Source organism: Phyllobates terribilis, unplaced genomic scaffold (genome assembly GCF_046119375.1).
Source record: "Phyllobates terribilis strain yellow unplaced genomic scaffold, ASM4611937v1 Scaffold_2__4_contigs__length_985480577, whole genome shotgun sequence".
Lineage (NCBI taxonomy): Eukaryota > Metazoa > Chordata > Amphibia > Anura > Dendrobatidae > Phyllobates > Phyllobates terribilis.
The window spans coordinates 155,823,267-155,841,532 of record NW_027362762.1 but is presented as its reverse complement, the minus strand read 5'-3'; the positions used below and the strand labels follow the sequence as shown (position 1 = coordinate 155,841,532).

Below are 18,266 nucleotides of genomic sequence, written 5' to 3'. Positions count from 1 at the left end.
TATAGTGATTGAGAAGGGGTTGTCTGAGTAGTGGACAACCCTTGTAAAGCTTTTGAAGGCGAGAACAAAAAAATTAAATTGGAAAAATGAAAACTGGCTGTATCCTTAAGGAGTTCAAAAATGTTATCTATTGGACAACCACTTTCGTATGAAACTAAAGGTGACCCTCAATACCCCAATTTGATAAAAGGGGAAGCTTTATTCAGGCCCTATCCTACAAACAGAGAGGTAAACACTTTGTGGTGTGAGGCAGAATCTAGTGTCACCACTGATGTAATTAGCTTCTACAGAACCTATAGAGGTGGTATTATCTAGGGGACCTATAGAGGTGGTATTATCTAGATAACCTATAGAGGTGGTATTATTTAGAGAACCTAAAGAGGTGGTATTATTTAAGGAACCTATAGAGGTGGTATTATCTAGGGAACCTATAGAGGTGGTATTATCTAGGGAACCTTTATATAGCTGGTATTATCTTGAGAACCTGTAGAGGTGGTATTATCTAGAGAATCTGTAGAGGTGGTATTATCTAGAGAACCTACAGAAGTGGTATTATATAGATAACCTATAGAGGTGGTATTATCTAGGGAACCTATAGAGGTGGTATTATCTAGATAACCTATAGAGGTGGTATTATTTAGAGAACATATAGAGGTGATATTATTTAAAGAACCTATAGAGGTGGTATTATCAAGGGAACCTATAGAGGTGGTATTATCTAGAGAACCTGTAGAGGTGGTATTATCTAGAGAACCTGTAGAGGTGGTATTATCTAGAGAACCTATAGAGGTGGTATTATCTAGAGAACCTATAGAGGTGGTATTATCTAGAAAACCTATAGAGGTGGTATTATCTAGAGAACCTATAGTAGTGGTATTACCTAGGGAATCTATAGAGGTGGTATTATCTAGAGAACCTATAGAGGCGGTATTATTTAGAGAGCATATACAGGTGGTATTATCTAGGGGACCTATAGAGGTGGTATTATCTAGAGAACCTGTAGAGGTGGTATTATCTAGAGAACCTGTAGAGGTGGTATTATCTAGAGAACCTATAGAGGTGGTATTATCTAGAGAACCTATAGAGGTGGTATTATCTAGAAAACCTATAGAGGTGGTATTATCTAGAGAACCTATAGTAGTGGTATTACCTAGGGAATCTATAGAGGTGGTATTATCTAGAGAACCTATAGAGGCGGTATTATTTAGAGAGCATATACAGGTGGTATTATCTAGGGGACCTATAGAGGTGGTATTATCTAGAGAACCTATAGAGGTGGTATAATCTAGAGAGGGGGTATTATCTAGAGAACCTATAGAGGTGGTATTATCTAGAACTTATTCCTGCCTCCATAGTTTATTGGTAATGGGTTTACTGTAAGTGGCAATACATGGATCAGGAAGAAAACAAACATTTCTGGAATGTACATCTGTGTTCCTGAGGACAAGCCTGTGATATTGAAGGCACTGCAGTAAATGTAGTTGCTTCCATGCTCACCCATCTAGCGCTGCTAGGTCGTGCAATAAATTTCTCTGCAGTAAGAGATTTGCCTTTTATCTGTTCTGTGGATGAATTAAGAGTGAATTGCAATAGACAGTTTTGCTGACTACTCCATATGGATATCATTTTAATAGAGCCTTTACATGGGCACCGTTGCTTGGTTTTGCTGCAACTTACTCACTCATTCAGATTTAATTCTTTCAAAGATATAGACACTACACCAAAATATAACACTGACATACTATACTCAAAAGAATACACCGAGGGCCCAATTCATCATTTTTCACCAATTTTCTAAAATTGTTTGAAATGTCGAAAAAAAAATTTGCAACTCTTAGTTTCACAAAAATATTGCAACATTTGGCATTTTATGCCAGTCTTGACCAGCTTGGCAAACTCTGAAAAGTAAGCAGGGTTTATAGTTAGGGGGTGAATGGCTAACTGCAGCCGAAAAATTCGTCATAATTTAAGCCACAAAAGAGGGGGAAATAACAATATAAGTGTACTTCAGGCGCTCACTGGAGTAACTCTCTTGTGGCAGTGCACGGCAGCTGGAAGAGGTGTCAAATTCATTAAAGGGATTGTCTAGCTAAAACAAGTTATCATCACCTATCCATATCATAGGTGATAACTTGCTGATCGGTGAGTGTCTGACCACTGAGACAGCACCAATCGGCAGATCAGGGAACTTTTATCCCAATTATAAGATGGCGGAGCAGGTCGGATGCTCGACTGCCATGCCATTCATGCCTTATAGAACTGCCAGAAAAAGCTGAAAGTAGTGCTCGGCATCATCATAGTGAATGAATGGAGCGCAGGTCGCAATGCGCACTGACGCTCCATTCTAACGAGCATAAAAGACTATTTACACAAGGAAATCAAAATGCCGACAGCCATGATTTTTAGGTAACCTGAAAAAGTCAATCAACTGATGAATGAGAGGAGAATAGCGACGATAACTACACCACACTGGATGGCAAAAGAAAATTCATGAAAAAGAGTGAACAAAAGAATTAAAAAAGTTTGAAAAGAGCTTTACCTACTTGTGCCAATGAGCATGTGTGGTGTCAGGTGATTAATAGGTGGTATTTGAACACCATCACTAAGGAAGGATTCACATACCTGTGTTTCACGGTACAAGTATGGGCCGCGATGCAGAACCGGTTGCAGGTCTCCTGAGCTGAAATCAACAGCCTCAATGGCTAATATGACATTATTGACCTGATCTGAAATCAACAGCCTCATAGGCAAATATGAGATTGTTGAGTTTAGATCAGCACACCTGTGGCCGGTCAACACCTTTAGGTCCATACTCAAACCACGAAACACAGACGTGTGAAACCGGCCTTACCTATTTTGCTACAGCCACACCTACGGTTGTATACATAACTAGACATAATCAGCCAGTGCCTATAGGCATCAGAAATAAAAGGACATGCCACAAAAAAAAAATTATTATTAGTGGATAGTCCTTGAGGTCTTCTTTAAAGTTCCTAAAATTCCTGCTTATTCATTTCTTATTTATACCTGGGGAAGCTGGATAACAATCATTAACGCCTCCATAACAGTCTTCAAGGGGAATGTTCAGCTTCACTACAGCCCTGAAATACCCATCTGATTAACTATTATTTGGTGACACAGGAGCAGATGATGTATCACTAGGCATAATTGTCATCAGTGGTGACTGTAAGAGCAGAAATTATTACTCTTTTGGTTGTCACACAGTTTTCCCCAAAGAACTTAAAAAGTGTCTAGGTACTATGAAGAAGGCAACTAAGCAAGCCAATAAACTTTATCAGTCGCCGGTCATCTGGTAAGTTATGACCTCTGTATTGACATGAAGAACAACTTGTGGTTGAAGTCAACTTATGGCTCAACTGGACGCCTCACGTTTTTCTGAGCAGTGAATATGGCAGTCAAATAAATTACATCAGTGTGGAAGAAGTATAGTACACATAAAAATCCAGTATTAAATGGAAAATGTAATGTATTAGGATGATTGCTTTCAATACAGGTCTCTAAATGACACTGCCAAGAAGGCCAACGAGCTACATTGAGATGGCTCCAAGTCGGGTTTCCTATACAGAAGTAAGCTATTTGTCAGGATCAATTCATATGTGAGTGGCAGGCTTCTCCAGCAAAGGTCATTCCATGTAGGTTTAGTCACAGACTAGTCCAGAGATAATTACTGTACTTAGAAGTCAATCATTGCTTAACAAGTGCAGGTTAATTAGGTAAATCTTAATAGCAAGTCTCAATCGCTCCCTTATGCCACGTAGATTCACCATTTAACGTATCAATCTTTACATATCATGTGCTGACAGGGCTAGATCAAAAACGGTTTCCCTGAGCAATAACATCAGATTTTTTTTCTTGTCTGACTATTGCTTCTATGATTGTAACAAATAATGTCTACAGTCCTAATATCACCACAGGTAAGAGAGAAAAGTAGTATGCCCACGTAATATTGCCAGAAGGTGCTACATACAGATCAAGCAAAGGTTTCCTTGATTCAGATAATACAGCCCTGGGATATCATGGAACAAAAAAAGTGTAATTCAACCTCAATCTTTTAAGGCTGAATGACGTATGCAATGTTATCTTAATCATCTTAAAGAAAACTTGCCACTTTATTTACTCTATTCAAACCACGGGCAGCATGATTCAGAGCCTGACCGCACGATTGAAGCCAGATATGGTTTTACACTGAATTCTCCCGCAATAGGAATAGACAGGACTATCCCAGCACCGCTCTTGACTGGATTCTCCCCGCCCCACTCCAGTTGATTGACAGGTCCCTCCCGTGTGTGGACATAGATAGAGACCGGGCAATCAACTGGATCTGGGTGGGGAAAAGCTGGTGTGGGTGGCCATGGATTAGTCCCATCCACATCTATGGTCCCTGAATGGCTGTTCAAACTATGTTTTCTCTGAAACACAGGACCATCTGCATTCCTGCAGCCAGGCTCTGATTCATGCTGACATTAGTTTGGGCAGTAACAATCAAGGGACCAGTTCCCTTTAAGTAACATAACCTTCTGCTACAAGTTATCAATATATTGCATTTTGAAGTATATATGGTAGTATATCCAAGATCTATTCAGACCTATTCTGTACATAGCATTAAATGGCTACATATTTGCTATATATTTTTTGCAGTCTTTCACTAGTGATTGTGACATTTGTTTTTCAGTATTACTGCTTTGTCACTAATAGATGAAGAGAAGAAATAATTAGGATTGCCTAAGACAAGGTTAGTGACCCTATCTGGGGCAAGTTCTAAGCATTTGAAGGGATCGCTAGGCAGTCAATCAGGCAAATAAAAGGTCCTGAATGGTTTACACTATATACTCACCATGCATTGTAATCATATGGAATGATTTTAGTAGGGGTGGTGGTTATTGAGTGGAAATAAGGCTGTTTCATTTTTAATATGATTAATAAAAGTTATATTTTACTGTAAATTAAGAGGATTAGTGCTCAATTGTCTCTTTGTTTTCAATACCCTTAATTTGTGGCATCTCTGGCTCTGAGGTCCCATTAACTGCTCAATACAGGGATTTTAGGTGTGTCCTGCAGTGTCTGATCGTTGGATCTATAAAAAGAAAACGGTCAGGAGGAGATTTATCCTGCCTGTGTTATTGCAGTTATGTATATTTTATGTCAAAGTGCTGCAGTGTTTGAGAAAAACGAGTTTTAGATGACTAGTTCGAGGCTGGTTCTCGGTGTCTTCTACCCACCCTGCACCCCAAGACTGACAGGTCTCTCCCTATGTGTGTGTGTGTAGAGAGATAATAGTGTCTATTAGAGTGGGATGGTGACCCAACAGAAACAAGCCTTGGACTAGTCATTTTGAGAAGTTCATTCCCTGGCTGACTTTTCAAAGGAGGTTTTCTCTGAAAAGCCGCAGAGTTTTTTTTGGAGTGAAACATAATTGACTACAATAATGCCGTGATTGGGCAGCATGAATCTCCAGACAGGTTCCATTTAAATATTAAAGATTGATGACCCTCCTGTCTATGATGACCGCCCCGTCTCTGCCCTGTCTCTGATGACTGCCCCTTTCTCTGATGACCGCCTCTCTCCCTGATGACTACCCCTCTCTCTGATAAACCGCCCCTCTCCCTGATAAACCGCCCCTCTCCCTGATGATCGTCCTCTCTCCAGTTTTGTGATCACCAGAAACAATGACACATACTGTGCTACACAGGCAATGTTTCACAATCAAAAACTACATATTCTCAGTTATTACTTATGTTGCTAAGGTGTGAGTAACAATCCCTTCTACCTCAAGTCACCATCAACCCTCTTGTCCATTTTCCAATGCAATATCTCTAATGTCATCAGCAAGTGGTCAACGTGATGATGGGGAAGGTAGTGGAGCTTTTAGTACGAAATGTAAACCCCACTTTCTCCCCTCCGTCTCTAGACGGAACAAGAAGAGTTTTTCCAAGTCAGGACAGAAAAGGTTGAAACTAGGAAAAAACTTGACTTAAAATGTAAAGTAGCATTTATTTTAGTGATATGAACATGACCATTTCTATAAAAGTCAGGATATCTATGTGGGAATAGCATCTTTTCCAGATTCCCCCTGTTTATCCAATGTTCAACAGTCAAACATAACTGATGACTTGCTACTGAGTTATATCACTATCTGGGTAATCAGACAATGCAGTTTGTGAAGACAAGACACATGTTGTGTGGTCCACATTATGGACCACTGGTCACCCGAATGGATCATTGGTCACCCGTATGGACCACTAGTCACCCAGGGTGTAAGCAAGGTGTGCTGGTACTGACGCCACTGTACTTGACCCTAGCCGTACAATGAAGAGTGGCCTAGGAAGCCCTTTTCGTTGCCAAGCTTTTCCATGTTTGTTAGCATTCTTAGGGTTGTGGTTACACATAATAAAAGATCCTAATGATATGTAATATTAATAAGATGAGCACAAGTCATAATGCAGAAGAACTCAACAAATAAACCTAATTCACTCCTATGTGAAAACAGTTCCTATGCATGATGCTGCCATCCAGATTCCCACATAAATACCATACAACCATTTCATGACCCCAATCTGAAGCAGGTGCTCTCTATATTCGCCAATAACAATCCATCAAGTAGTCACACCACCGGCGAGCAATCTACAGATTAACATATTATCAGCAATTACATAAATCATTAACAATAGCGTTTGACATCTGAAGGACGCAATGCACGGAGCAGACGCTTCAAGCGTTATCTGCAAGAGACAATGGTGCAGGTTTTGATCAAGGGGTTAATGAGAATCTTACACGGGAGGTTGCCATGGTAATGTTAGCATTAGTGCACTGCCATGGCTGTGCTCACTTATCTTCCCCGAATGCATAGAAAAATAATAATTGTGCTAAATGCAGCATACTGCCGAACACGACAAGTCAGTGCACCCCGAATGCGCCTGGGCAAATCAATATGGTGATGTGATTGGTGGCTTGTGCAGAACGCTTTTGTTTTCCAAGCGAGGTGGAAACCACCGTTTCTCAGCAAAGATGGGATTCCTATGGGTGGTCTGCGCATGTGGGGAGGGAAGTCCCTTAACCCCTCGGTTGCCAGGTACTCACAGAGCTCTCAGTTTGACCCACATCTTCTTGCTTGGGGCCGATTTCAGCTCGAATGGAGACGTGCATCCCTCTAGCAGATCTTTGTCGACGCTGGGAGACTCCATCATTCCTGTGAAAGAGAGGAAAACATGTCAGTCGTGTGATAGAACTGTTTATTTCGGGCTCGTGTTGGTACGTCATTACAGCCAAGATCTGATGAGACGTTCAGTTACGGGTGACATGATTGATATACACCATATTGACAACACTGATTGACATATAGGACCTGCTAATTAAAACTCATATTAAACATGTGACCAAGACCAGGGTGGGCACAAGGAGCGATGGACAGTTCCAATAAGCACTGAGCTACAACATACCAAAACAGCAAGAGACGGACCAGCCTGCCAGGACAGATCTGTGCCAGCACGGAAGGGGTTCATGCAAATTATCTTTCTCTCACATGTTCTGTGGTCTTCCCTGCGTCCTTCAGGGAAATCAGTCCATTCTCCTTGCGCTGTGATGGATAAATGTGGGCAGCAGGAAGGGGGGGGACTAATAGCAGCAGCAATAGCATGAAGCAGGACGCCGGCCCCTTCTGCAGAGGGATCTGTACGACGCGTGCTACTGAACGAGATAGACTATGGTATACCTCTAATCCATGGAGAACCTCCCCCAGTGACTCTAACAGGTTATCACACTCTGCACACACTATTTCCATCTATGCCGCAGGATCTCCATGCGACCTGTGCAGGAAGTCCGGCTCTCCAGAGGTGCCACATGTCTCTGCCATGGCAATGTGACATTTCCTAAACAACGGATTATACGGCCGTCAGCAGAAAACTGCACTGCACCAAAAGCACAATACTTTACATCAGATAAAAGAGGTTGTACTCATTAAATCCAATCCATGACTCCATTATTAACATAGATTAGCACATGTAAAAGCCTACAAAGTACGGACAGGCGGCACCGAGGGGTTTCTGGCTGTGCTCATGTCCGAATAATCAGCATCAAGCGGAGATTTACTGACAGAAGTAAATGACCTGTGGCTGCAAGTTATTTATGTATATACCGATAGATCCCTAAATCACAGATAACGAAGTGGCTTTTCCTGGGTTGCTAGGCAACACCCTGCAAACACATGGTTGCCCATTTAACAGCGGACCATATTATATACTTTGCATTCAGCTCTGGAACTATAGAAATGTCACTGACATGGAAATGTAACGAGGCATCCTGAACAATCCCCATTGCTATTCAGGTGATAAGTTGCAGTATGGATATGAAGGAAACATTTGCCGAGTGACTGATTTATCTCTTAAGATAAAGGCCAGTTTATTGTGAGCGGAATAATAAGGACCACTCGCATGAGGCCACATATAAATGTGTCTGTGTACGTTTTCATCAGCTAAGCACATAAACAGAAGAAGGCCATGCTTTCCTCGAAACCTACAAATGAACCCCCTGATATCCCACCGCTACTCAAAGTGAAAGATCATGGACACCAAGGAAGCAAATGTACAAGATTTGTGTTGTAGCGCACAGCCTTAGCCCTCATTCAGACGTCCGTTTTTTTCACTGATACAACACGTACCCATTATAATCTATGCTGCTGTTCACATGTCCGTGTTTCTCATGGACCATGTGTCCGTGTAAAAAACATGGAGACATGTCCGTTTTTTTCCGGCAGCACAGATGAAAAGGGCCAATACAAGTCTATGGGTCCGTGTAAAACTCATACAGCACACGGATGGCATACATCTGCCACCCGTGTTGAAAGAAGCATTTCTCCCATCAAAATTGTTATCCTCTTAATATATTGCAATCATCATATTATATAGCACTGTGTATGTACAATTGCTCATTTTGCCTTTCTACCCAGCTAATTCTTCTCTTTTCCATTAGGTCTATAAGATCATGTGATTAAAATCTGACTAGCTGAATCATTCTAAGTTCTATATAGATGCAGGTCAATTTTCCCTGTATGAGTCATAAGTCACTGCAAAAGTCAATCACAGGGGGGGACAGAGCATCTGGGTCAGGAGTTGAAAAAGGGAATGATAAATGCATGAGACTTCATGTTTCTACATAGAGCAGAGAAAAGAGAAGAATTAGCTGGGTGGAAATGCAAAATGAGCAATTGTAAGTACACAATGCTGTGTAATATGATGACAGTTAAGAGGATAATAACTTTGATGTGAGTGCTTCTTTAACATTGCAAAATATAAGAGAAGCTTTGTAATTTATTTTTCTTTATTCATCTGTGAAAAACAAGGATGACACACTGATGGTAAAAAAGGACACACTGATGACAGCGGTACCATTTTTTCACTTACCGTACATGTTTAAACATGAATGTGTGAATGGGGCCTTATACTAAGGAATCATTGGTACTTGGCGCCTCATGATACCACTTTATGGAGCTATTCTCCCCTAAAAGCAATAGTTTTATAGAGACAAGTTAATATACTATTGAACACAGCAGGTTTAAAACTTTAGATAAAATCAAAGAGACACCTAAAAATAAAATAGAGACCCATTATTTTCTATGGATGCTGTAAAATGGTTCTAGATAGCTGTTAAATTATATTTGTATATGCAAGTTGCACCAGGTTCAGACTTTTGAGCCTGATACAACTCAACGGATCAAAACTAATGGAAAAACTGATGCAAAAATGTAACGGAGGTAATCAGGAATTTTCACTATCTACCCCAGGCACTAGTCCAAAGCTGGTTTCAATAGTTACTAGTGATGAGCGAGCACTAAAATGCTCGGGTACTCATTGCTTGGGTCGAGCAAAATGGAATGCTCGAGTGCTCGGTCCGAGTAACGAGCACAATGTAAGTCTATGGGAAACTCAAGCATTTTTATGGCGCCCCCCCCAGCGGTCTGCAGAGGGCCTAAAAATTGCCCAAATAGATGGGAACAGTGCTCAAATGACATGGGAACTGCATGGGGTATACCCCTGGAAGCATCTCTGACTCCCAGGTCACTGCTGTCGACAATGTTGTCAGAGGTATTACGCCACTTTTACGGACTCACAATAAAACATACAAAAACATTGATTTTCCTGGGAAAAAATTTTAAGGAACATCCTTTCCAGGGTGATGACTTGTATATAAAAAATATAAATATACAAAAACAAAAATGCTCCTCCACACCTTGGGCTATGTTCACAAGCAGCATTTTTGATGTATTTTTGCACTTTTGTATTGCTTTCAACAGTGAAAAATACATTCACCGGTAAATGTAATTTTAACATTTTACTACCTTATCTGGCCATATGGTGTGTGAGACATGATCAGACACATCCTGATTCATTTCTGAAGGAGGGACTCTGAAAGTCACAAACACTATTTTTATAGGGCCATCAGGCGGCCCTTACTATTCTTAAAGGGCCAGCAGTCTGATATGCTTTGTTGTTCCCATTATAAAGGGGTGGGTCTCATATAGTGGTAATGCCCACGCAGTGACTGCAAGGGCTGCCAAAATTTAGGAAAAACTCCAATGCCAATTTAAAGACACAAAGAGCTGTGCCATAGAAACAACATATTCCCATTAGAAATGAGTGGGTCCCCCATACTGCTATTGCTTATGCAGTGAATGCAATAGCTGTCAAAAATTTGGAGGAACTCCAATGCCCCTTGCAAGAGATGTAGAGGTCGGAGGGCCTCCTGAAAACAATGTTCCCATTATTAGGAAGTGGGTCTCCCATACTGTTTGCCTATGCAGTGAATGCAACGGCTGCCAAAAATTTGGAGGAACTCCAATGCCCCTTGCAAGAGATGTAGAGGTCGGAGGGCCTCCTGAAAACAATGTTCCCATTATTAAGAAGTAGGTCTCCCATACTGTTTGCCTATGTAGTGAATGCAATGGTGCCAAAAATTTGGGGGAACTCCAATGCCCCTTGCAAGAGACGTAGAGGTCTGAGGGCCTCCTGAAAACAATGTTCCCATTATTAGGAAGTGGGTCTCCCATAGTGTTTGCCTATGTAGTGAATGAAACAGCTGCCACAAATTTGGAGGAACTCCAATGCCCCTTGCAAGAGAAGTAGACATGGTGATTTGGTATATATTGAGGCATTGTGGTGATATGGTGGTGGAGGATGAGGACAAGAGCAAATGGACAAAATCAGGAAGCTTATACCCATGTCTGGGTGTGAAGACAGAAGTGCATGGGAATAAAGTTAGACCTCCCAAACAAAAACACTGATTTGAGTTTATGTTACGCTGCTATCATTCCACGGTGTTGAGAAGTCTGGCCCAATCCAGCCCTTGTTCATTTGTATAAGAGTCAGCCAGCCAGCATTTTCAGTTGACAGGCGGATGCTCCTATCAGTTATAATTCCACCAGCTGCACTAAATACCCGCTTTGACAAAATGCTAGCGGCATGGCAGACCAGAACCTCCAAGACATAGAGAGCCAGTTCATGCCATGTGTCCAGCTTGGATACCCAATAATTATAAGGCACAGAGGAATCATGAAGGACGTTGGTACAGTCAGCAGGTACTCCCTCAGCATCTTCCGAAACTTTTCCCTCCTTGTCAGAGTACGCCGCTTCTCAGGGCCTGTGGAATGGGAGGGTCTGAGAAAACTGTCCCAGCACTTTGACAGTGTTCCCCTGCCTCTGCTGGATTGCATTTGTGTCTCTCTTGCCTGTATTCCTTGGTTGTCCAACGAACTGTGACCTCTGCCAACAGCGATTTCAGATGAAATTTTTTTTTAATAATTCCGCAACAAGGGCATTCTGGTACTGCCCCATTTTATTAGGCCTGTCCAGCGTAAGAATAAGAGACAGAAAGTTCTCCTTCTAGCGTGGGTCTAGAAGTGTCACCAACCAGTTATGACTGTCACCTTAAATGTGGACAACGCGAGGGTCACAGGAATAGCAGCGTAACATAAACTCAGCCATGTGTGCCAGACAGCTAACAGGCAGGACTTCCGTGTTCTTACCAAGAAGATGACTGACCATGCTCTCCTCCTCCTCCCTGTCCTCAGGCCATCCACGCTGAACAGACGGTATGACAGTTGTGCAGGTAGTACCATCTATAGCACAGGAAACTAGCTCCTGTTCTTCCTCCTCCTCTTCCTCATTGTCACCCAATCCACGTTGGAATGAGATGAGGCTGGATTGTGTGGAATCACCCTGTTTGATTCCTTCCTCCATCTTATCGTGCTCCGCCTGCAATGCATTCTCTTTAATTGTGAGCAGATAGCGTTTAAGAAGACAGAGAAGCAGCATGGTGATGCTAATTATGGCGTCATCGCCGCTCACCATCTTGGTGGAGTCCTCAAAGTTTTGGGGATGGTACAGATGTCTGACATCCATGTCCACTCCTGAGGTTTTATGTGTGGAGTCTGACCTGAATACCGACGGCCTTGTTAATTCTGGTAGTCAACAACTGACCTCTTCTGCTCACAAATCCTTCCCAACATCTGCAATGTAGAGTTCTAACGCGTGGAAACATTGCACACCAATCAGTGAGCTGGAAGCTGCAAACGCTGCTGAAGCACGGCAAGAGTGGCAGAAGCTGTAGTTGACTTTCTAAAATGGGCACACACATGGCGTACTTTGACAAGCATATCCGGGTAGGTTTTGAGAAACCGCTGAACCACGAGGTTAAGCACATGGGCCAGGCATGGTATGTGTGTGAGCTCGCCTCGCCTCAGAGCCGCCACCAGGTTCCGGCCATTGTCACACACGACCATGCTTGGCTGTAGGGTCAGCGGTGTCAGCCACAGATCTGCCTGCTCTTTCAGAGCTGTCCATAACTCTTCAGTGTTGTGCGGTTTGTCACCTAGGCATATTAGCTTCAGCACAGCCTGTTGCCGCTTGGCCGAGGCAGTGCTACAGTGCTTCCAGCTTGTGGTCATTTCGGAGTTGGAGGCTGAAGAGGAGGAGGAGGAGGAGCTGTAGAATGTGGGGGCAACCCTGACTGACCTAGGGCCCGAAATCCTTGGCGTCGGGAGGACGTGTTCCATCCCAGGGCCCGACTGGGTCCCGGCTTCCACTATATTAACCCAGTGTGCCATCAGCGATATGTACCGTCCCTGCCAACAAGCACTCGTTCACGTGTCTGTGGTACGGTGGACTTTCCCAGTAAATGCGTTGTCGAGGGCACGGCTAATGTTGTGGGACACGTGCTCGTGTAATGCGGGGACGGCATACTGGGAGAAATAGTGGCGCCTGGGGACTGAGTACCGAGGGACGGCCACCGCCATCAGGTTGCGGAAAGCTTCAGTCTCCACGAGCCTAAAAGGTAACATTTCGAGCGCAAGCATTCGCTAAATGCGTGAATTTAGTAGTGAGGCCTGTGGGGCGTTGGCTGCATATTTGCACTTGCATTCCAAGGACTGGGGCAGGGACAACTGAATGCTGCGCTGGGACAAGGACGTGTTTGCTGATGGTGCTAGTTGAGAGTGTGTAACGACACGTGCAGGGCGGGAGGCATCTTCGCATGCGCTGTGGACAGAGGATTGGTGTGCAAGCACAACAGCGGAAGAAGCAGTGGTGACACCCGCAGACACTGTTTCTGGACCCTGGGGTTTGGCCCACTTAAGTCGGGTGCTTTGCTGCCATGTGCCTGATCATGCTGGTGGTGGTCAGGCTGGTAGTTTTGCTACCCCTGCTGATGCTGGCCTGGCAGGTGGCGCAAATGGCCTTTTTGGGGTTATTGGCAGAGTCTTCAAAAAACAACCAGACTCGGGATAACCTAACAGTTGTACTGGCAACTTCCATCGTGTTGGCGTTACAGGGAGCGCTTTCCCGCCTTGTGTCTGCGGCCACCACACTGCTTCTTCCTGCCTGTTGTGGTGCTATGCTTCCCTCTCCCTGTGTGCTGCTGTCCTCGCTCTGCATGTCCCCCTGCCAGGTTGGGTCAGTTACTACATCATCCACCACCTCATTTTCCACTTCCGCACCCTGGTCCTCCTTCTGACTTTCTGGCAATTGTGTCTCATCATCATCATCCACCTCTTGCGACAGTAGTTACACTTTCCCACCGTTGCCTTCATGTGACTGTAGCTGCTCAAATATTTGGGCATCGCTACACGCGCCATTCTCCTCTTGACTCGCTTTAAGCTGGCCGGGCGAGAGGCCCGAATCTACAAATTGGAAGGTGAACAGCTCTTCTGAGTGTCCAAGTGTGGGATCAGTTGTCTACGGGCACTCAGCATGGTGGGAGGAAGGAGGATCAGGGTAAGGATTATGCGTCCAGACTCACGACTACTGAGACTTGACCGTGACGAAGACAGGGAGGTGGTGGTGGTAGTGGCAAAGTGACTGAAAGCATTATCTGCTATCCAACCAACAACCTGTTGTCACTGCTCTGGGTTCAATAGTGGTGTACTGCGGTCCCCTAGTAATTGGGACAGAAAGGTCGAGCGACAAGATGTGGGATTTTGTTGTGACAAATTTCAGCTTGCCCACGGCCACGTCCTCGGCTTCTGCATGCACCATCACGTTCACTTCCCAGTCCCCTGCCACGCACCTTGCCCATTTTAAATGGAGGACAATATTTTTCACGTTAAATAGAAATTTTGGAATGTTGTTATATGTGATACGTCGGACAGAGAATCACGGTTTTAAATAGCAGGCCTGTAGTTTACTAATACTATTCTTCACAGAGACCTAGTGTGAATAGCTTGAACAAAATGGAAAAGGAGGCCAATATTTTCCACGTTCAGTTCAAATTTCTGGATTTTTATTGCTGTAATATTGAAAAGATCTGGCTGTATTCTGCAGTGCTAACAAGCAAATGGAGCAGAAAAATTGTGTACTCTGGATTGCTTTTTAAGCAAATAACCAGGATTAAGATAAAAAAAAAATTGCCCTGGCCCCTGATACCTGGGGCTATGTCTACAAATATCTGTAAGAACAGCAGCAGCAGACAGAACGTTCAATGGACCCTCTTGTGCTGTATCATACACTGCAGTCTGCCACATTCACTGCCTGCCTCCTGCCTAATTCCTGCTATCACCACTGAATATATGCAGCTGGATTAGTCCTCAGTAGGACTGTTAGTTCAGATGGAGATATATATATATATATATATATATATATATACACAGTACAGACCAAAAGTTTGGACACACCTTCTCATTTAAAGATTTTTCTGTATCTTCATACCTATGGAAATTGTACATTCACACTGAAGGCATCAAAACTATCAATTAACACATGTGGAATTATATACTTAACAAAAAAGTGTGAAACAACTGAAAATATGTCTTATATTCTAGGTTCTTCAAAGTAGCCACCTTTTGCTTTGATGACTGCTTTGCACACTCTTGGCATTCTCTTGATGAGCTTCAAGAGGTAGTCACCGGAAATGGTTTTCACTTCCCAGGTGTGCCCTGTCAGGTTTAATAAGTGGGATTTCTTGCCTTATAAATGGGGTTGGGACCATCAGTTGTGTTGTGCAGAAGTCAGGTGGATACACAGCTGATAGTCCTACTGAATAGACTGTTAGAATTTGTATTATGGCAAGAAAAAAGCAGCTAAGTTAAGAAAAACGAGTGGCCATCATTACTTTAAGAAATGAAGATCAGTCAGTGCGAAAAATTGGGAAAACTTTGAAAGTGTCCCCAAGTGCAGTTGCAAAAACCATCAAGCGCTACAAAGAAACTGGCTCACATGAGGACCGCCCCAGGAAAGGAAGACCAAGGGTCACCTCTGCTTCTGAGGATAAGTTTATCCGAGTCACCAGCCTCAGAAATTGCAGGTTAACAGCAGCTCAGATTAGAGACCAGGTCAATGCCACACAGAGTTCTAGCAACAGACACATCTCTTCAACAACTGTTAAGAGGAGACTTTGTGCAGTAGGCCTTCATGGTAAAATAGCTGCTAGGAAACCACTGCTAAGGACAGGCAACAAGCAGAAGAGACTTGTTTGGGCTAAAGACCACAAGGAATGAACATTAGACCAGTGGAAATCTGTACTTTGGTCTGATGAGTCCAAATTTGATATCTTTGGTACAACCAACGTGTCTTTGTGCGACGCAGAAAAGGTGAACAGATGGACTCTACATGCCTGGTTTCCACCGTGAAGCATGGAGGAGGAGGTATGATGGTGTGGGGGTGCTTTACTGGTGACACTGTTGGGGATTTATTCAAAATTGAAGGCATACTGAACCAGCATGGCTACCACAGCATCTTGCAGCGGCTTGCTATTCCATCCGGTTTGCGTTTAGTTGGACCATCATTTATTTTTCAACAGGACAATGACCCCAAACACACCTCCAGGCTGTGTAAGGGCTATTTGACCAAGAAGGAGAGTGATGGGGTGCTACGCCAGATGACCTGGCCTCCACAGTCACCAGACTTGAACCCAATCGTGATGGTTTGGGGTGAGCTGGACCGCAGAGTGAAGGCAAAAGGGCCAACAAGTGCTAAGCATCTCTGGGAACTCCTTCAAGAATGTTGGAAGACCATTTCCGGTGACTACCTCTTGAAGCTCATCAAGAGAATGCCAAGAGTGTGCAAAGCAGTCATCAAAGCAAAAGGTGGCTACTTTGAAGAACCTAGAATATAAGACATATTTTCAGTTGTTTCACACTTTTTTGTTAAGTATATAATTCCACATGTGTTAATTCATAGTTTTGATGCCTTCAGTGTGAATGTACAATTTTCATAGTCATGAAAATACAGAAAAATCTTTAAATGAGAAGGTGTGTCCAAACTTTTGGTCACAGTATATATACTGCTCAAAAAAACCGCACCAGCATATAGTCTCACAAGGGGTCGGAGGATCTCATCTCGGTACCTAATGGCAGTCAGGCTACCTCTGGCAAGCACATGGAGGGCTGTGCGGCCCTCCAAAGAAATGCACAGAACACCTGGATAGTCAAAGTTGCCACTGGCGCCCTGTGCTCTTCACAGATGAAAGCAGGTTCACACTGAGCACATGTGACAGACGTGACAGAGTCTGGAGACGCCGTGGAGAGCGATCTGCTGCCTGCAACATCCTTCAGCATGACTGGTTTGGCAGTGGGTCAGTAATGGTGTGGGGTGGCATTTCTTTGGAGGGCTGCACAGCCCTCCATGTGCTTGCCAGAGGTAGCCTGACTGCCATTAGGTACCGAGATGAGATCCTCAGACCCCTTGTGAGACTATATGCTGGTGCGGTTGGCCCCGGGTTCCTCCTAATGCAGGACAATGCCAGACCTCATGTGGCTGGAGTGTGTCAGCAGTTCCTGCAAGATGAAGGCATTGAAGCTATGGACTGGCCCGCCTGTTCCCCACACCTGAATCTGATTGAGCACTTCTGGGACATCATGTCTCGATCCATCCACCAACGTCACGTTGCACCACAGACTGTCCAGGAGTTGGCGGATGCTTTAGTCCAGGTCTGGGAGGAGATCCCACAGGAGACCATCCGCAACCTCATCAGGAGCATGCCCAGGCGTTGTAGGGAGGTCATACAGGCACGTGGAGGTCACGCACAATACTGAGCCTCATTTTGACTTGTTTTAAGGACATTACATCAAAGTTGGATCAGCCTGTAGTGTGTTTTTCCACTTTAATTTTGGGGGTGACTCCAAATCCAGGCCTCCATTGGTTAATAAATTTGATTTCCATTGATGATTTTTGTGTGATTTTGTTGTCAGCACATTCAACTTTGTACAGAACAAAGTATTCAATGAGAATATTTCATTCATTCAGATCTAGGATGTGTTATTTGAGTGTTCCCTTTATTTTGTTGAGCACTGTATATATATTGCTGCGTGTTCTTAATCATAAATTAGCTCCCAATTTGGTATCTCCTCTCCGACATCCAAATATTCTGATAGAGTGCATGGACAGAGGTTGACCTAAATGGAGAATCCCTTTAAAGGGATTCAAGTGGCGGTTGTGTATCGTCCTCCGGGCCCCTCCCGTCATTTCTTGGATCACTTTGCCACCTGGCTTCCTCAGTTTCTATCCTGTGACATCCCAATCCTCATCATGGGGGACTTCAACATCCCCATCAGTAACCCACTCTCTCCATCTGGCTCCCACCTTTTATTTCTAACCTCCTCCTTCGGCCTTTCACAGATTACTAACTCTCCTACTCACAAAGATGGAAATACGCTGAACTTGATCTTCTCCCGGCTCTGCTCAGTGCATGATTTTACTAACTCTCCTCTCCCGCTCTCTGACCACAACCTTCTGTCATTCTCCGTCAGTAACTGTCGCTCCACTCAG

General features: G+C 43.7%; 1 protein-coding gene across 4 annotated transcripts in view; it reads right to left on the bottom strand.

Moving 5' to 3' along the window:
* Nucleotides 1-18,266, bottom strand: part of PDE1B (phosphodiesterase 1B) — a 499,904-nt gene that overhangs the window by 424,211 nt on the left and 57,427 nt on the right. For 2 of the 4 annotated variants that reach the window (XM_073663167.1, XM_073663163.1), the window contains exon 2: nt 7,099-7,207. In XM_073663167.1, the coding sequence (XP_073519268.1) occupies nt 7,099-7,207 (109 nt within the window). Of the gene's footprint in view, nt 1-7,098; nt 7,208-7,457; nt 7,741-18,266 lie in introns of those variants that run through there. The other 2 variants (XM_073663165.1, XM_073663166.1) reach the window with 2 other exon arrangements.